We start from the raw sequence: 21,604 nt of genomic DNA, 5'->3' as shown, positions 1-21,604 counted from the left end.
TCTTTAAACAAAATTAAAGCAAAAAACACGAAGGACCTCGTGTTATCTCTCTAAGAAATTAGGACACAGATTCAAAATTCAAGTTGAGTCATTTTATTTAATTTTTTTTTTAAAAAAAAGCAAAAACATACATTGGATTCCTCTGACAATTTCACAAATATAGTAATTCAGAAAACCAATAGATAAAAAACGGAGAAAAATAAAATAAATTGAAGGTTGAAGTATTATCACCCTCTTTGATTGAATACATGTTATTTTTACTTTTTCTTAATCTTTAAATGCAGCTTAATCCTCAACTTTTTAACAGTTTCATATCTTCGTCACTAAGTACTTAAATAATCCATTTGTAAGTTTCATGCTCTTAGACTAAACCCTTTTAATGATTGGGAAGGATGATTAAGGACGGATTCAACTCCATAGTTAAATGAAAATAGAGATAATGTTACAAATGGAGGGTTGCTTGAAACTTCTCCACATATCTATCTCCATCTATATCCTTTGGCTTGGCTTTTGGAAGATGAGTTAAGTACAACCATTCTGACTTAATGGTACAATGCCATAAACTTGGACTGTAAAAAAATGTAACAAAGTTTTGGGAGAAAAAACTAAAAACGTAGAAAATAATGGAAAGAATGTCAAGGTAAAAAAGGCTAACCTATGACCATCATGGGAACTCTCACACATCATCGCAATACAATCAGAGTACATTTTAGGCGCTTCGTACTGGAGTGCCGCCGAAGTCACTTTTGGAAGCTGTTTTATCCGCTTAGATTGGTGTGCGGTGACTGGCGATGCCACATAAGCTAGTTCAGGTAAAACTTGATTACATAAAAACCTTGAGTACCGTAATCTGATGCTGGTCAACATTATTCTTCAAAATCCACAAGAGTAATGATTGGTTAAATGAATAAATTCCAAAAAAAAAAACACTCCAGCCGACAATTTTTCAGTGGGCCGCTGTGTCAAAAACTGCGAAAACAGTCTTAGCTTGGTCTCATTGCTCAGGGAACAGAAAACCACCGATCAAGGATTGACTTCAGTGGCGCTCCAGTACACAGTGACTGTTAATTCACTCTATAACAAAAATGCAGATGACCGATTCTGGATCATCCAAATGACTAATTCAGCAATTTTAAGTCTGAAATTTGGTCAGTATCTAGCGATTCACTGCCCTTACCAATTTTTTTATGTCATTAAATCTAGGTTACCAGGATGTGCAATAAAATTAGGATATTATATTTTGATTTCGCTTAAAATGCTGATTTTTCTGAAGTATATGGCAACAATGCTTTAACTTGACATTAATCTGTTCATGAAAAAACCTTATAAGTTCATTTGCTGGTCAGTTTGTGGCTTCACCAGAATGATCTTATTAAAAGGTTCATCAAATAATGGACGTTTTTTGTTTAAACATCGGCCGATTTATGTGTATATGTTCATTAAAAATTCGCAATTGAACTTTACCAATAACTTTCTTGCAATTGTACATTTGTAAATTTTAAAAAATGATTAAACTAATGACATCTCTTTTGATCCTGATTTGGGATGCATTTCATATAATACTTATTTTGGTTGGTCAATCGTTTTTCCACTTCAGAAAAGCAGAGAGTACCCACTTTAGATTTGAGATTACCCTATTTAAAAATTAAAAAGCGGAGTACATTTGGGCATCAAGTAACACACTAAAAGCCTCAATAAATAAATAAAATAAAAAAGAAAAGTTAGCACTGCAAAGTCTACGGATATTTAATGTTGTATTTAATTTTTAAAAACTTAAAAAACCTTAATTCTAAAGACATTCCTGGACCAACCTGAAGATTTGCCAGAGGGCGCTAACAGATTTAAGAAACTGCTGGAAAACAAAAATTTAAGAGAAAGATTGCTATCAATGAACAGGGAAAAGATCAAAAAGTTGGTCCTTCTTGCCATCAAAGCAAAGAATTATTCAAACTGAAAACATCTGAAAAGATTGAAAAACATAAACGCTGAGATAGATAAAAATTTCTACATAGGTCAGGAATAAACATAAAATTAGGAGCCAACTGTACTTTTCTTATCATGATCAGATTAACACAGTGACAATGGTGTCAGGTGCTGTTGAGTGACTGATGAACATCAGGGAGTGGAATGATAATTCTTTTCATCTACAAGTTATGATCTCCAGACTCCACAAAATATCTCAAAACATGTTTTCTAATTCAAGTTTAAACTATCGCTCATTTTTGACTTCAGTCCATAAAAACAGCAGGATTGAGATTTGGGGACATGACAGTTGCAGGTGTCTAACAGTGCTTATGTTCGCTGAAATGCACCTCCACTGCCAGCGTGATGAGTAAAAGGGACAAGATAAGAAACCATGAAAAGAACGAAGTCTCATCCATATGTATGGAGCAAAATTAGTACAAACAAGCTCTTGTACACCTAACAAGTACTGACTGCTTGATTTCATCATGCTTTCGCCTCGACTGGGAACAGTGTGCAAAAGCTTCTTAAATGACACTTCAAAATTGAAAAATGACTAAAATTCTCTATATAGCATACAACTCAGATATATATATAAATAAATATATATAAAAAAAATAAATCCTAGTAATTCACTTAAAAAAATAACTAGACTCTTTAAATTAACTAGAATTAGTAATAATTGAGACATAGTGATATATACAAAAACAGATACACATGGACAGATACGCCAAACTGGATTCTCAAGGTAGGTTGAAGTTGCTAGGAGTAAAATTGGTGGCAAAACAAATTACTGTTTACATAGTCATTATAAATCTTGTTGAATGAATTGGTTAGGGTTGGAGTCAGTGTTAAATAAGTTTAACACTTCTTGACTGCCACAGAAGATCGTTTGACGTCACTTTTACATGTAAAGTAAATGCATGAAGCAAGATGGCGGATCATCTGTCGCAGTCTCAAAATGGGTAAACTTATTTGTCCTGGATTCTAAGCAAAACACGGTTAGACCTTTATTACAGGGCTACAAAAATCTTACCTCCTCTTTAACTTTTTTGGAGGAAACTAACCAATATTTTCAAATTATTAGTGGGAATAACCTTTGTGAGGGCAAGGTAAATTCAGCAATTTTTAAGTGGGGATTTTGGTTGGTTTCTTTCCGAAAAATTAAAAAAGGAGATGAGATTTTGAAATACCACTACGTAGATTTGACCGTTTGGATAAATTCTATCCAATTATTCTTACACACTTCATTTGCTCCTATACTTGAAATCATTACTGAACGACAGGATGTTATTGAGATACTCAGCAATAATTCCGCTCTCAAATACAGACAATAAAATGGGTTCTTACCAATTAATCAAATACCAAAATTTTGAGTAGTGGAAATATAAATAGAAATTATGAATTAGTTAAAAAAATATTACAAAGGAAGAATTTACAATAAATATGATATTAGTTTGGTAATTGTGTCTAGAGAGACACCAAAAAAATACTACTTCTACTCAGAAATATCAAGTTTTTACTTCATTCCCCAGCATATTTTATATTCCAAAAAAGACTCCTTCGTTCAATAATAATTCCAAATTTAAATAAAAATATCAATCCGTCTCAAAGCAAACTTCTAATGTGGGGTTGCATTACATAAAATAAAATCATGCTAAAAAATTAAGCTAATTACAATGAAATAAGGCATTGTATGATGACCTTTTTTCTCTTATCACAAAATTTCAGAAAGTCCCAGATTGAAGAAACTGAATAAAATTACAAAGCTGGACTCAGGTTCTTCAATAAAATTGGCACAACTGAATCCAAATAAAGGTCCTTGATAATGTGCAAAAGTGTATTTTCCACTTCTGGTTTGTGGAAGAATGTAAAGGAAATTTGCTAGCTAAGCTTCCGAAGTGTTAAATTTTCTTCTACAATAAAAAGTTTAAAATTTGTCGGCGTGAAAAGTTTTGCTAAAATACTTAACAATAAATTCATTTTCAAAATAGTTATTTCTTGGCACCATAATCAGTACATACTAGCATTATAAATTGAGAGGAGCTTGCTTTTCTTCTTAAAATGTTTTTTTTTTAATGTTTTGGTTGATAAGCTTTTCTTATTTGAAGAGCTCACAGTAAAAACATTCACTTGTCCGCATAATATTGGCATATTTGTCATATTTTATCATATTTTCAATCTTGATTTCAAAGACATTATTAAACAAAATAGATTATCTGTTTAAGCTTAATTTAGTCCTCACAAATAAGCATTAGCTACTCTGAAATTTTTATTTAATAAATGAAAAAGAATATTGAATACTACACAGAGATTGTTGAAATTGTTGAGAGATTTTAGGATGCTCATCTCAAAAACAATTTGATAAACAAATTAGCCAATGATTGTAACTCAGAATTTTGAAGAATTAAAGCTTCGGGCAAACAATCCGAGAATTCATCTCAATGTGGGGCCTTACGTAAAGAACGCAACTCTCTAGGCGGTTCAAAAAAAGTATAACACCATATTTTTTAACATGTTAAGGGGTAGGGACCTATGTCACAAAAGCATTAGGGGGGAAGGGGGAGGTTAAAATATCTAAAATTTAGTGTTACATATTTTATGAACAGGACCGTTAAATCCATTCATTGTTCTATGATCCCTGAAAATTTATACGCACAAAAATTTCACTCTACTGCCTCTCTCCCTCCCAGAAAAATAAAATTGCACCATACAATTTCCTGCGCCACAAAAATGTCTGGAACTTTAATTCAGGTGATGAATACAGATTACGATTGTGATTAAGTGATAGCAAAAGCCAATTTAAAACAACACCATAATTTATCTGTTCAAAAACCCTACTAAGTTTTGTTTTTATTGAACAGAACAATTCAATGGTAACATCTTCGATTCAATGGCGACAGTCTGTTACTGTCACCACCAGACTATCGCCACTGCATGACCAATAACTTTTTTTCTGTCACTAGAGAAGCTCTGTTCCCAATTGAATTGGTCATGACGCTCAAAAAGACTTAAGGGCCAGTTCGTCAATTAGCAACTCAACAGCAACTACGGTTGCAAAGGTTAAAATAGAAAATTAAAATTAGCTTACTTCTGGTGTCAGAAGTAAACACAAATACTAAAAAATACTCACAGAACAGAGGAAATGGTCTACATTCAGTTTTTTAATTACACTTAAAAGAAATTTTTTTGGGATCAAGGATAGAGGCAAGGATCTTTGATAGAGCACGTGAAGACTGAAGAGGATCTTAATAAATTAAAAGAACCTCCTTCTTTAACTTGACTTATATTTTACTTGATAAGGTGCCAAAAATGGTGTTTTTTCAAAAGGAGAAATCTAGATATTTCAAGTCAAATTCATGTACAATTGAACCGATTCATTTCCACCAAATTTTCGACCAGTTTGATTTTTACAAATATGTCAACATGGTGCACTCACTTGAAATTTCAGAATTTTATCAACTTGCTTCACTATTGCCACTGCCTTTATTCAGATCTAAACAACGCATTTGGAGCTTTTGCTTTTACGAAAAACTTAACAACTTTTCAACTGAAGCGTCATGTGAACATAAATGAAAAGCACTTTTTATTGGTTAAAAGTTGATTCATGAAACTTGTTTCTTCATCTTAGAGAATGCATATTGAGTCATACACCTTAAAGATTTATGTCATTTTACTTCTTCTATAATTCCATTTAATTTAATATCCACAAAGATTAGGTCTCTTCCTGATCTTCAAGCTAGGCTTGAAACAGTACACAGCTTTACTGACAGCTAAGAATCCAAAAATTCCTATCTTTCGTTACTGAGATCATCATTTTTACGGGGAATGTTTCCTCCGCTTTTCACAGTGCGCAGGTGCTCCTGAGGATCTATGAGGACAATGCAACTTTCTGCATCATTTCGAGCACACTGCGCCACATGTCTCTTCATGTGAGATGGAAAATCATTACCAGTATTGCAAAAAAAAAAGAGAGCAGGTTACTGACCCATGTGAAGCTTTAGTATCATTTCGTTTAATGCAAAAGGTCAGTAGATAACTACGAATCAAGGCAATGCATTGAGAGTCCTCACGTTAAAATTATACGCTTGTCAAAAAACTCAAATTTCAAATCCAAAGAAATAAAAGATTGTCCTTTATTTCTCATCCTGAAATTACATTTAAACACCACTTAGGTTTAAAATAATTACTAAGTTCGTCTGCGAGAAATTGATACAACAGCTGAATCCATCTGTCTTCTTAAAATTGGTTAAGGCGAGAGTGCAGGACAAAAAAAAGGATTAATGGAAAAGCATTAGGATGAAATTACAATACTTGGTGTCCATTCTTGATTAGCTGGGTGTGTAATTTTGTCTGCCAGCCATTTCAAGTAGATATCTGTCGGGGTGATCCAGCCAATCTTTTGAGCTCATTTTGACTTGACGCTGCTTTTCAACTTGCTTCAGTTGCCATTGTTTGATATCCAGTTGAATTTCTCTGGGATATAAAAGATTTGACATAAGAAAAAAAGAAATACTCTGACACATATTGATAAATCATCATGAATGGGTCATATGGACCGAATTTGACAGGAACACAAAGCGTCGCCTTGAGTTTGAACCGAGAAAAAGAGGTTTGAAGTTTTAAAACTCCGTAAGACCTAAATGCGAGGACAATTTTAACTTTCAAAATATTTTTTCTCAACTTGGAATTTTTAAGAGAAAATAATTACGATTGGTTGAATTCAGAAATACTCATGACTAACTTTTTTCCAAAAGGCGACTCCCCGCATCTCTTTTAAACTCAGTTTGTATCAGGGTGCCTACAATGGTCCTCCTTCGATATTCAGGTAATTTTAAGGTACTAAATCAGGATTTTCATAATTAAGGTGATGGTTCTGAGAAACTTCTTGGCTGCAATTCAGAATTTCCATTGCTAACTAGCGTCTTAGAGTATGGGTGATTTCCCCCGAATTTTTTCTGTAGGACATTATAGAACCATGAAAATATTCAGAGCCAATTTCAATGGAATACATGGATCCACTTTCCTTACAATCAATCAAAAAATATTAGCAGAGATTCTAAAATACTATAACTGAGAAGTGGTTTTATCCCACTCAGCGCCTCAGTGTCTTCATTTCTAAATTTCCTGACTTTCTCTTACCTATTCTACTTTTCCCTGACTTTGCATTTTTTGAATTGTCGGACTTTTCCCTCATTTTCAAACAAAACTTTCACTTAATTTTTTACTTGATAAGCTAATTTTTGCTAAATTTAGTAAAAACTTTCATTTTTAGATATTCAAACTATGGAAAAAGGCACACAAAAATGGTTCACTTCCTCTCCGAAGGCACCAGCTGATGTTACTATGCTGATGCACTCTCCGCAAAATTCCCTGATTCTCTTGAGAATCCTATGAATTATTTTCAAGGAAAATAAGTGTTGCAAAAGCTGTGGCAAACAAACTACTTATTAGAATTGAAGAGCAAAGTTGAATTAAAGGCAGCACCAAACTATCCAATTGCTGTAAGATGCAAATATACAATTTCCGAGTTGTCAGCTTCCTGTTGTCAAGCTGTAGCCAATATAATTTGAAACATTCTGGTCAGGATGGAATTGAAAAAATAAACCAGGCAACTTCATAACTCGAAGGACTATTTACAGCTCCTCACTATTTTTAATCCCTCATTTTTTTTTGTTAACCCCGAATCGAATGCTAAAATGCACATCAATTAAGATTCACAAAAGAAAGTGCCTCACGAAATCGAAACAGCACTCAACTGCCTAATGAATCCAAGGACCTTGAGTTCTACCAGAGCATCGATGTCAGGCATTATCTGAATAAGGATAAATTTAATAAAAACAAGATGAGTGCGTTTTAAGGATCAATTGAGAGCACACTGAGAACTCAAGATTGTGGAAGAGAGAAGGAAGAAGAAAATTTATCCCAGAATTTGTAACACTCACCTTGATTGGGGTGTACCGCAGCCCCAGACTTCCACGCTGTGCAGCCTGAATGGCACACCGTTGAACATGACTTGGTCAAAGGAATTATTAACTTCTATGCAAGGCTTGCGGGTGTCTTTACCTGCTCTAAGACCTAATGGATAACCCCTGATCGATGTGTTCAGGTACATCAGCTTGGGACCACCTGCAAGCAAGAAAGTATTTATTAGCTTAAAAGTTTAACTCTCCAGCCTCCTTCTGCAAGAACAATAACGAGAGTGAAATGAGACAGATCCACATAATTTATTAAATTAAATATTTTTAAAAAATTCACATATATTCCAGATGATTGGTTTTTAAAAGGTGCTTTAGGATAGAGGGCTTCTCCTTCATCAATTTATAAACATTTCCTCCCAACCTCCCTGATGACCCTTTCTACTTTTGATTGCACTTTTTGCCCTATGAAAAAAAAAATGGACGCTGTTTCCAGTGGGAAAGATGTGAGTTTAAAAATTTGTCCACTTGGCTTTTGTGCAATCCTCCTCTGCACACCCGAAAAGTTTTAAATCCAGAATCGCTCAGGCAATGGTTAAAAATAAAATGCAGTGTAACCTGCATCAGATAAGTTGGCAGTTCTTTACTTTTGATTGTCATATGCAATAGATAGTTTTAGCAACACGCCTTCAGAGGCATGTATTGGTTTCAAATATCTAGGCACAATGGCAACTCAGTAGAGTTGTTACCTCCAGTTAATCCTTAATTGCTATTGGCCGGCAGCATTGCATCGCTTGCAAAAGGAAAGAGAACAACTGTCAACTTATCTAATGCGAGTTCTGCACAACTATGTTCTGAGAGTTTGATAAATGATCCAAGTCAAAGGTTTGACTATCCCTTATCCATTTCCTCAGAGAAAAAAATTCCTCTCTGAATCAGAATTTTTTAGGTCTTAATAACAGTAATTTAGACAACTTATTTAATTGAGTTTTGCACGGTTTTACATTTCACTGAATGAGACTCTATTCCAAGGTATTCAGCATGAGACGAAAAGAAAAAAGTTTAAGAGGAAAAACCTGCACGCTGCGAAAATTAAAACAGATTAGAAGAGTCGAGGGCAATGCAATGCTCTAGATCATCTAAAATGATAATTGTTAAAATCAAAAATACAGAAGACCATCCTACAGTTCTGACGTTATAAACCATAGTAAAACTCTAGTTCTGCACGCTTTCATCGTCCAGACCTCCGGTTATCCAGACCGGTTAAGAACTTATAAACTGCCATGTTATGACCCTTTCAGTAATAGGCATGTACTTAGATCGGACGTATTTATGCTAAAAGGAGGTAGGTTGCAAGCAAATTTTATGCACATAGTTTTTTTTAGCTAAGATATGTCTAATTCAACTATTACGGCTGAAGAGAAACAAGGATTTGGCTGTCAGCAAAAGAAAAGTAGTGGTTTTGCTCTCAGAAAATACTCTAAAACACTACAGTGCAACTATCCAATACCGGTTTCTTTCAAAGTAGATGATATGAGTCATCCTTCAAGCCCTGTCATACTATTAGTTTGCCGCATATCTGTAACAAATTGAATTTTACGGTGTTCCATCAACCTGATTCCACAAAATTTGGATACTTCAGGAACCAGATGTAGTCCGATCCTCATTGATCCAGATCACAGAAGTTCGATTGTATTGGGGGAAAAAATGTAACTAATTGCAAGACACAAATCATAAACCTTGGTGTGTTGTCTGCTTCAAACAAGCTACACCCAAAAAAATCTGGCTGAAAGAGCTCCTGCAATACAAAACTAGACCTAATATTTTCTACGCAAAATAATGAGAGGTGTCTTATAAATTATTGAAATTTTTTTTCAGTTCCTGTAGAGTGGCACCCTAAAGAATTATTGGATTCGTTTTGTGATTGGATTTTGTAGTTAGGTAAAGGATCAACAATATCCTCATCCTGATATCTAATCAAACTTACAATTGATACTGAGAAAGTTATCCTTGGTAAAAATGTCCACACCTTTACTATAAGAAAGCCTCATTTGTCAAAGTTTTATAATTAATACAGAGAAAAAAATTGAACTTACGATCCAAAACTTTGAAAAGAGGTAAAATCTGCAGGCAAATGCATTCTTCACGGCCCCAGTAAACATGTGACTCTCTCCATTCATCAGTGGCACCACAGCAGAGCTCTAGGTCATTCTCTCCGCGAATAAAAGTGAGCGTGGGACCGCGGTAACTTAACGTATGATGTAGGAACCTAAAACATATTTCCAAGAATCACTGAAATGAAGTAACTGGAAAATGAGCATAATTTTATCATAAGAAAAGCAAGCCATAGCTATGCTACATGCCTAAGTCTCTGACAATAAATAAAAAGCGAGGCCTCATTTTTTGAGCTTTCAGTTACAATTGCTGTCTTTATAATGACAGTGCTTGATTACTCATCTCTCGGTTCAACTTGATTAAAAAGGATGGAGAATTAATTTGAAGCATCTTCATATTTGATGAAAAACTTCCTACACTTTCTATGATTCTGATAAAAAAGTTCTCTTCTAATCTTAATGATTGACAGACCGTACCGCTCATTAATATCCACTACATATGAGATCAGCTTACTTATGACTTGTCTAGCCAACAACTTTGAGGTTTCAAACAGTATCCACGGAGATATTAATAAATTTGTTTGGGGGGGGGGAAGGGGAGGGAAGGAAGTCATAGAAACAAAAAAAACTATTTGAGAAGCCTAAAAACTTCTAAGAAATATTGTAGTACTTCGATAAAATTGAAATTTGTTCATTCATCTGATAGAAGCTGTTTTTTTTTTCTCTTTATACTTCATTGAGAGAACAGGGTATGAGATGAATTTTCTAGACTTCTTTTTGATTGGAGGCAAAAATCAAACTTCAAGGAACCGTACTCAAGGATTGAAGCACACGGAAATCAGAGTACCCATCCGTGCCTTCAGTTCCATGGAAAAATATCGAGGGCTAACAAACAATACCAATGACAATTTTGACAAAAATGAGTTAGCGACTTTGTCGCATTCTACAGTATAAAATACGCAAGCTGCTGATTTTAGTTTTTTCCAATTCCATAGGGGAGCGCTTCAATGATACTGTAGTGTATGAATGAATAAAAATTTTACCTTGAAATTACAAAAATGACGAAGTTTTCTCTTTGTTCTGCAAAATTGTCAGTTTGCAGATGGGCAGTACTGTTTGTTAGCCATCAATATGTTGATCTGCTAAAAAGAGGGTTATTTTCAGGAACACTTTAGACCTGAACTGGTATAAATCTTCTGTGTTCACTGAATTGTGTTAGACTAAAAAAAATAATTTTAGAGGTAGAGATTACCTATTGGCACCAAGGCCATGTTGAGAACTGTTGTACAGTATAGTCCAGTGCGATGGGCAAGAAAAATCCAACTGCAATTAAGCACATATGAAAATGAAAATCATGTTGACTTTCCTCACTTCTCAGGACTTCAGCTATTGCTTATGTTGCCAAATTCCAAAAATTTCTCTCATGCAGACTATATTTTTGATTGATTCTTTCTGAAATGTCTCAACCACCGTACAAATCAAGGGCAAACACGACAAAAGAAAAAAGCAATTCAAAAGCCGTATTTGGTTTGATGTAACAATCGTAATTGTTTCACAAAAGTGCAGAACATTTCTATTTTGTTTTATATTAGAGTGTTACCGAAAGTTGGAGGGCAGGGCTTCTTTAATTGAAAACATTTTTTGTACCATGTGGCAATGGCGTAACATTTTAATGCGCAACAATCAGAACATCCTCTGAGCAGGTTTCAGAAATTGCTACGGAGTTTCTAACCTCACTTTGCTTGACTGTTCTCTCATTGATTGCTTTGATTGAGAAAAAGTAACACAAATAATGTTTCCGAAACAAGTTCCAGCTGTTACCTCAAGCAAAATACGACTATACTCAGATGGGACCAGCAAACAATTTGTGATCTTCCCAATTCTTTGTCAGCTGATTGGGGTAAAATATATGACTGCTTCCAGAAGAATCATCTTTCAAAATCAGTGGCACTTGATTTTTTCTTAGAAGAATAGTGCACCTTCCTCTCACTTGAAGAAGCTCATGAAGTTATTCAGTTTATACATTAACGTATTAACAAAAGCGAGAATGGTAAAAAAGAACAAACTCCAATTATTTTTGAAACACGAAGTCTCAAAATCACACTTACGGGTATCTTCGAATTTTTAGTCATAGCCAAGGATGGTGTTTATTGTAAGAATCAAACTTTAGCCATCCTTAGATATGGCTGAATAGTATGAAATTGAAGTCCAAATTTGCAACACTGGTTCAGCTTTGTCCTTAGAATAATGATTTAAAGGCAGACACTCATAGATTAATGAAAAATAAACACAACAGTTAAAATAATAGGTTTCCTTATGGCAGACTTACGAATTTTGCAAGGAAGTTTTGAGCAGAGAAGGAAGTATTTATTGAAGGTGAGGTCAAGGTGGGTCGAGTGTACAGAGGTGGTAAAGTTGTTGTCAAAAGCCACACTTGCGACAAGGGTAAGAGTGGTTGTGGCGTTTCGTCTAATGGAGATGACTTTTCAAGCACAGGTGTTGTTAATTCTAGTTCCTGAAAAAAAAGGGAAAAAAGCACAATGAGAGAAAATATAAAGAGAGAGGTCAGCTCAATCAATTAAATTTGCTCATTTGGTTTTAAGTTGGAGGAGTGAGAATTTTTCAATTTCGCACAGAAACTAAACATATAACCTTATGAATCAGAGCTCACGGCTTATACACTTGTTCATTGTGGGTCAGAAGCGCATATTTTTTTTTTCACTTAAATTGACAAAAAAAATTGATTGTGAAATCGCCAAAATCTGGGCCCATCTGAAACAACATTTTTGGCAGTCTGCAGCCCGATTGTTGAAATGTATTTCGGCACGACAAGAATCGAAAATCGATCTATTACACGGCTCAGATAGGGCTATGTCTTGTCTTATCTTGCTGACATAGCCAGTTAAAGTTTCAAGAATCAAGCTGCTGATATGACAATGGCAGGCGAGAGAGTCTGTATTCACTGATTGGCTAAAGCCCAGCTGAAGAGATGGCTTAGTAACGTCATCCTAGCTGTCAGCTTCTAGTTGGCAAAGCTTTTATCCGCTTCTTCTCCCCTGAAAAGTGTTTTTTAAACTTTTCAAGGACTTTTTACTTCATTTTATTTATATTTGTTATATTTTCCTTTGATTTTACCTTCGGAACAGTTGTTAGATACTCTGCAGAAATGTTATGCCACTGAGCAATTAAATTCAAGGCATCATAGAATTCGTTAAAAGGCAGTTACAATGGAGACCAGATAGATTTTAGATTGACATTGTTAAAATGAAAAGACCAGTTGCACACCAGAAAGCAAAAACTCATACCTGAAGGCAGCTTGCACATTTAACTACTTCAAAGTACATACCTAGCAACATTTCTCACTTAATAATTCATTCTCTAGAAACATATAAAACACAGACTGCTGATATTCAATTTAATTCTTTATTTCTCTCAATGACTGACCACTAGTTACAAGTTACAAATTTAAGCGTCCTGATACAGTTTCTCCTCAAAATTTCACGCAGAACACGATTTGCACAACAAAAATTCCTGAAATCAAATTCCGACTGAAATATTAACATTTTTATTTAACATGGGCTACGACAAATACGAATTTCCCACTCACATAGAAAACACGGGTTTACTAGAATCAAAAAGCCCACTACAACGGTTTTGGTAGGCTTCTCAATCAAGCAGTGTTCTCTCCTTGTCCTATGTTATTCTAACAATGTGCAATATCTGAGCTCCTGAAACGAGATTGCGGTTGTCATATTTTCATACCTCTGAGAGTGTCAACGCAACGTTTAATGTGCAATAGTACTTAGGTATATTGTGATTTTTTTATGAGTGGAAAGTTTAAATTTATGCATCGAGAGACGTTAATATTTTGGTTAGGAGTTACTTTCAATAATTCTCATCATACAAATCATGGTCTATGAGAAATTTTGATCAGATACATCATGATGATTAAATTTGCACCATGTCTCACGGTCCATTTCAGACATTAAATTAGAGTGTCAGGTCGGGTAATTGGAAAGTTTTTTTCCCTCACAGCACACCCATGAAAAAGTGGAACAGAGAAAACTTTGGCACCCCCCTCATAGTCTCCTTCATTATTTATTTAATTTCTGATGGGTCAGTAGCACGACAGACTTTTATTGCTTCATGTTAAAGTATTCAAGGCACTAAGTTTAGAGCATTTTTCACAATTTTTTTCTCATGAGGGATAACGGAGAGAGGTTGCTTCATTAAAACTGAAGCATTTCAACACATTGACGTAAATTGTCATAACTCCCGAGATACTTATCTGATTTCAAAGCCAAGGATCCTTTCAGTCTTAGCTCACTGGGGAGTTTTAAAAATGAAACAAAAAGTTGCAACGTTCTGACCCCTACCACTGACCTACTCTCTTTGATTGTTCACAAGCGGACATTTTACCTGGTCTATTTTTGAAGTTCTAAAATCTATGATGTGATATTCAAAATAGATAACTAATCACTGAAACCTGAAGGTGCATCACTACCGATAGCAAATTAGGAACAAAATGACCGAACAAGATTCCTCATTCTTACATTGCTACAAGATCATCAAAACAACTTACGGGAGGTTTATCAGTGGCTTGTTTCTCTACTAATATACGGTAAGAAGTAGACAAAATGTGGACGATGTAGCGATGTAACAAAATTACTAATCTTGGGCAGTTTCCAAGGAGCCAGGTGGTCATGTAGTTGACGCCAACAACATTTTTTTTGTGGAACTGAAAGGGAAGAAACAAATCAAAATAAAACAAACATCAGACAAAGAGGCTCAAAAACATTTAAGTTGCTTGTCATTGAAGAAAGAAAATTACAGCTGAAGATTTGAATGGTTTAAAATGAGTGGATGTTTTGAAGGAATTTTTCTTCTGAAAAAACAAAGGCATCGGAATTTGTAGATTTGTCCCATGCAATACTTAATGATGATATTAGGGGAAAAAAACAAAAAAAAACCTACGACACAAAAGTTACTTTTGAAAGAAAGTTGAAGTGCATAAAACCATGAATATTAGACCACTGTGAAAATTCAGAAACCATACATCATGATACACATTTTTTCATCAAAGTTTACGGGAGCATCTAATTTTAACTCATAGATGAGAATTAAGCCGTTTGGGAAGTTCGGAAAATCAAAATTCTTGCTTGGCAAAAAAATCAAATAAATAAACTTTGATGAGGGAACATGTTTCATTGTGATTTATTTCAAAGGGCAGAACTTAGGCTAAACATTTGAAAAATGTTCCATTACATGGGGTGCGACTAAATGGTACTGTAGAAAACCACTTGTAAGCTGTGAGTCAATTGAAATGATGAAGGAAACTGTAAAATAACTGATATGCAATTGTAGTAACTGAAAATGATATCAAAATACTTTAATTGCTCCTGCATGTTGCAAGAAGCATGCAACTGTATTGCTCATTTTAGCATTCGAAGCAATATCAAAACATACTCAGGAGTAAAGAAAGAAATAGCGACTGATTTGGTTTCCTCTGAGAGGCACTTCATTGAGATCTCTTTGCATGTTCATATGTTTAATGTTATTTTTTCTTTTCCCTGTAGTAACACTTTATTCTGCTGATGTTGAGATTTTATCTCTGATCCTAGTCATTATATGAATCAATAGAGAAGTGAAAAGTATGCAAGGTTTTAAAGAAAATGGTAGATGTTGTAAATTATTGTGAAAGGATCTTCCACGACATAACTTGAAAGAACTTAGAAAATATGTAATCCATCCTGCACATATCATTCCTTTCAGAAATCTCATCCTATAAGTTGGCAGTTGTTTACTTCTGAGGAGAATCTGGCAATGTCACCTCAAAGGAAGGCATTGGTTTTTGGTATCAGCAGCACAGCGTTGATGTTGCCCAATCAATCCTCGTTCGCTATTGGATGGTGGAAGCACAGTTGCTGACAAACGGAAAGAACACAACTGCCAACTTATCTGAACCTCATTTGGGCATTCGGATACTAAAATGACACCAGCCTAGAGTTCTTTCACTCTTTGCTAGATTTGGACTGAATTTGGCGATACAAAACCACTTTTTCTGATTCATTTATGCTACAACGTATGTGACATTAGACTTTCCGTGTAGTTACGTTCTTCAATGGATGAGCCGAAAATAGTGATTCCTTGTTACAAAACGAAGTCCATTGGTAATGATCATTAGAAAGTAAATTCGCTTGTTCAGTATTATTTAATTATTGCATTTTTAAAAGAAGGGAGTGTACTTCGTTCACAGAAATTTCCTGGCATTTTTCAACAATATTGACCCAGAAAAACTGAGTTTAAAGTCGCGTATTATGAGCTCCTGCTTATTTGCTTATCTCAAGGATAATATATATCCCGCCTTGGGCACACTTTTGATTACACAACCCCTAGGTTTTAATTCATGGTCCGTGAGGCCCTGCGATGATAAATAATGCACAGATTATGAACCACAGCAAAAGGGTTGTACGGTCGAAAGCGTGCCTGAGGTAGAACAGATATTTTGGGGCACCTTATCTCTTTTTCCAGCGATACCCGTTCCAATGAAGGTTCAAAATACGCAACTTGGCACTCATTGTTCCTACATAATATCATTCAGGAATTCAGGAGAATCCCAGTGAACTAGTTGCACTCCCTGCTTGTCCAAAATGCAAGATCTAAAAATTTCTGAAAAAGCTTGTTTCAAGTTAACAGGAGGTTTCCAAAATAGAGACATTTCAGAAAAGAGGAAAATATGTATACATTTTTGGATGAAGCCACCAGCGTTATGGTTTGGTTAAAATAACAGAATTAACCTACAAAGATTTTCAAAGGGAGCGTTCGGACAACCAGGATCAAACTAATACTATTGCAAGTACTCAAGATGAAAATTCAGCGACTAACAAACCAAAACGAATCACTGTTTCTTGAAATCTACATATTTTCCCTCTTTAAGAGAAAGCAGTTTTTTCGCTAAAACCAATTTCGATAGAATATAAAACGAACTGTTACCACATCAGGTAATGGATGCATTGACCGGATGATGTAAAACTGTAATAGGCTATGAGAACTCAAAAAAATCATCAATTAATATGAACAAATATTAAATCCATACTTTGACAGAAAAAAAGAGGAGAAAAAAGCAGAGACAGTGATTCAATTTGTAAAAATCTAATGAAATCATTTAAAAAAACAAGATAAAAATTAAACATTAACTGTGATAGATAGAAGAAAACTTTGGTATTGGTCAACTTACTATGTGAAAACGGATGAGTTTTAAATGTAAAACAATTTATTTGAGAATAAACAATATAGATTACGATAATAGAGGCTTACGGCAGAATCAACTACAGCTTGGATTGTTTTAAATGTCTGACGACAGGACTGCGGTCCTTCAGCGTAGTGATCCATTGCAATTTTGTAAATTATGAACAGTAAGTCTCTAAACTGTTCTGGTGTTATCTCATCACTGTTGTCAGCAAACATCTGAAAAGAAAATCAGAGATAAAGAGAATTTAGAAACATCCAGGAAAAATAAATTAACTACGAGATAAAGAGAATTTAGAAATATCCAGGAGAATGATCCAACAATGGAATTAAACACTCATTCATGGATGGATGGAGAAATTTTTTAAAAAAATCAGACCAGGCCTAGATAGAGCACTGAAGTGATTAGAGAGAATTGAAGAAAATTTGTTTGACTGATCAAAATCTCTTTTTTTAACGGTATCATGAGAATTACATCCTTGATCACTTCATTTCATCAGTGCCACCATAGAACGTTGACCTCCATTAAATTCTATAAAATTTGACATGCATAATGTACACGCAGCATCAAATCAAAATTTAAAAAGAAAAAAAAACTTGGAATGTTTTCCGAGATCTCTCCTTTGATACAAACAAATGTTCTTTTGGCAATAAAAGCACCGTAATCTCTAAAAAATATTTGTCTGTAAAACAAAAGAAAATGTGAAAAAAACCTCAGATTGGGTTATTGCCGAAGTCAGCAGTTACATCAATTGGACATTTAATTCTAAAAATTTAGCCCTGAATGATTATCATTTCCTGATTAAAAATCACAAGATTATTGTTGGTTATAAATATATAAAACAAAAAAGTAAAAAATAAAAGTGAAATTTGAGTAAAATATGCTCACCCGAACATACATCAATACTTGTTCTTCTTCGGCTAGAATTCCCAGGAGTTTTTCACTCTGAAGTTTGAACTGGTTCGGACTAATTACATGTGAGCTTCCAGGTAAGCCTGCGTTGACCGCAAGGAACGAGAACAAACGTCTTGATAATTCTGGGTAGTTGGGAAATAGATATCTCTGTGGGTTAAAAAAAAAAAATTTACCACAAATCTTCATACTGAATGCCGTTTCCAAACATTTTGATGAGTTTCAAGAGCTGCGGGAAATGAGGACACCCCGCATGAAAGGTAGTTATACGACAGGAGGTGGGGGCAAAGAAGAATCTTGACCATGAATCTTCTCTGTGCAGACAAGTTCTAATGATACAACAATTTCGCACATATTGCATGGTCTTAAACCAAGCTCCAAGTTTTCCAAGTCCTGCGAGCAAGGACTTCAACTCCAGCGGGCTGATTATTGAAATTTTTAGACAAAGAAGATATAAGGAGCATAGGGCGATCCTATTGTTGAAATGGGTGGTTCTAATAGACTAAGGGGGTAAATGATGGACTAATTATTGGGTCTCTCGTGGGTTGCCGTTAGTTAGTCTATTAACTACGACCTTTGTCCATCGCAACAACCTGCTTCCACCAATAAGATCACTCCATATCCTTTTTGTCTTCTTTGCATATAAATTTCAATAATTGGCCCTCTGCAGGCTTGTCCTCGTAGGGCCAACACAGTGCTCTGAAGTTTTTATCCATTTCCCCAGGAGCTTCCGCTCTAGATTGTTCTGGTTGGATAGACTGTGATGAGCTTTAAGTATTAGCTTCAATTTTGATGTCAGTCACATTTGAGGCAACTGAAACTCAGCATCTAGGGCTGTTACAGGAGGGAACTCAGCTCCTACATGCACTCTCTATCCACTCAAGTCAAGCACTTCTCTTTCGAGTATATTAATTTATGATCGATTGTTTGATGTAAAAAGTTGGGCCGAATAATTTATTGGCCCAGAATTATGTTTTAGCTAAATCAAGTATTAGTATTGATGAGGTATTGACGGTGTAACTTCCAAACCTTTCAATCTTGGTTTGAGACATTGCCAGAGTGTCTACTAAAACAGGCTGGCCAAAAATCAGTACTTTTACACTACTTATTTTTCAGTACATTCCCAAAACATTCAGTGCCTTCTAAGCAGAAAAATTCAGTACTTTTGCAGTACTTCCAGTTGATGAAATTCAAAAAATTTCAAACATTTGAATTTCTTGCTCAAATTGAGACAACAATGAAAAAAATTCTGGACCTCTTGCGGAATTTCTGCACTTTTCCAGTACTTTCGGACCCCCTTAAAAAATTAGTACTATTGCCAGACTTGTAGACACCCTGATCGCAGGCTTTCTGTCATTCGGTCTTTTTTAAAAAGAAAGGAGCTTAATATCAACACTTCAAGACTTTGAAGATTTATCTTCTCCGTAGGACAGAAATAAATCAAGATAAAAAACTGGCATTGTTTCCTTTCATTAGGATCACATCGTACCTTAAATGCACTTGCGCCAATTCCTTCGATAGCATCCTCCGTGAGACTTTTGTTAGCCAGTAGCTAAAATAAGAAAGAAAAAAGGCAAAATTAGTCAGACACCATTATATTAATGATAAAAAGTAAGCCAACCGGAGAAGGATAAGGGTTTTTTTTTTTCAAATACCCCTGAGGGGATGATTCCATGCTTATAGTTAGCGTCCCAATCCCCTCAGCCCCTGATGAAGCCAACACCAGGTGATCGTTATTTAAGACCATCAAACTCCGGTCACCTGGCCTGGAATCAAACTTGCGACCTCCCAATTATAGAGCCACAACCACTACACAACAGGAAGTTGACAATCTTCACTAAAGGGTTCCCCTCATTCAATTTTCTGGAATGCATAGATAGCAAGGATGCATTTAGGGGTTCATAATAGTTTCTAATCTCTGCTGAAGTGAACTCGACAATAGTCCCTGTACTAAGTTGCTTCCTTGACTGTGACAATAGATGCGCTTCACTAATCTTTTGATCAAAAAGAGGGTTACCCAGGTAAAAGAAAAGTATCTAATTCTTTGAGCACTTCTTGGTTAACCAATGATATCTGCACTAGGAACAGAAAATAAGCATTATGAATCCTTGATTCCTCATCAACCGGAGAGACAGCTGATCTACACCTTTCGGTTGCCCAAAAGAAAGGATCGTTCAGAAAACTTAACTGTGGCGCATACTAACAGGACCATAGACTAACAGTTTTTACTGATCAAGTTAACATCATGGCCAGCTAATTGGAATGATGATAATAAGTGCAGTTCTAGATAAAAATGATTACTCTTAAATAGGTCGATAGAAATACTGAGGTATACCTAGATGATGGTTAAAGTAAATAATAAAATCAACTGGCATCTTCTCAAAGACGCATACCTAAATGGACAGAAAAACTGTTTTGTCTATATAATCGAGAACGAACTTCTCAGCAGACTAATGATGTTCAATGGTGGTCAAAAGCTCAATAACTCCTGAGGTTCTCGTTGAGAAATTGATTCATAACAATGAGGTATGGAACCCCAGTAACAATATGAGGTAAAGCATGACAATGGTATTGTTCTTTGGCTGTGTAACTAAGGTAATCGGATGTACCAAAATGTACAGCGTCCGTCATTGGTGAGAGTTGCCATAATGGAACTTCCGTACGGAAAAGTAAGCAAACTGAAGTTGCGATTCAAAATCCTCTTGGCAGCCATGACATTACAAAGCTGCAACTTACATGCCAGTAGACTTTAAAAGTAAAACTAAGGCTGAGTATAGTCTGATTTCAAGGTGAATGCTTAAGGCTACAGCCTACTTACTTTGGCCAACTTTTCAATGGGCAGGAGTTGAGACTTCTCCTGAATATCGACGCTGGAGCTGTTCCTGGAGAGAGATCGTTTGGAATTATCTGGATGTGTGTTGTGATTACCCATCGCGGAGCGCTTAATATGGGATTCCAGCCGAAAAAGAGAGAAAATCGTGCAAGTAAGTCACTGACTCCGACCCACCATTGTCCACGAACATAAGTGACCTAACTGGAATCACACACCAAATCCAAACAAGGAGGAAATGTAGTAATAAAAACAAAACAACATTTGTTCCGCCATTTTACGGTGACTCGAGAACCGCGAAGTTTGTAATTCAACTTCACTTTTACAAAAATGAGTAAAAATGTCCTCGGATCCGCGTCTAGTAGCAACTTCTTTTCATTATTGTAAAAACTTTTCAATTCAGAGAAAAAATAAAGTCCGCGCAATTTTGTAACTTATTATCTGAGCATCCCGTTGCAATTACAGTTGCAATACAGGATACAGGAAAAAAACAGTGTACCTCTACGAGAGTAAGCAGAGAGCTCTGATTGGAGCACTTGATCCCTATATCATGAGAATCAGTGTAGAGCACCATCTACAGATAATTCAAACCTATCTAATGGCTGTAAGAACTGACCAG

At 35.3% G+C, this 21,604-nt stretch overlaps 1 protein-coding gene across 1 annotated transcript; it reads right to left on the bottom strand.

The window, feature by feature from the left end:
• Nucleotides 1–70: 70 nt before the first annotated feature.
• On the bottom strand, nt 71–21,224 carry LOC109036778 (uncharacterized). The gene is made up of 10 exons (XM_019051146.2): nt 20,974–21,224; nt 19,645–19,707; nt 18,132–18,305; nt 17,312–17,461; nt 14,577–14,732; nt 12,324–12,509; nt 11,247–11,317; nt 9,977–10,149; nt 7,908–8,091; nt 71–6,438 (listed from the first exon to the last, which is right to left on the bottom strand). Exons 1-10 carry the CDS (start codon nt 21,085–21,087, stop codon nt 6,294–6,296), a joined length of 1,416 nt encoding a protein of 471 aa, XP_018906691.1. The 5' UTR covers nt 21,088–21,224; the 3' UTR covers nt 71–6,293.
• Nucleotides 21,225–21,604: the final 380 nt, after the last annotated feature.

This window comes from Bemisia tabaci, chromosome 6 (genome assembly GCF_918797505.1).
Source record: "Bemisia tabaci chromosome 6, PGI_BMITA_v3".
In the NCBI taxonomy this organism is placed as follows: Eukaryota; Metazoa; Arthropoda; class Insecta; order Hemiptera; family Aleyrodidae; genus Bemisia; species Bemisia tabaci.
Note: the sequence above shows the minus strand (reverse complement) of the source record. Positions and strands in the feature narration are given on the sequence as shown.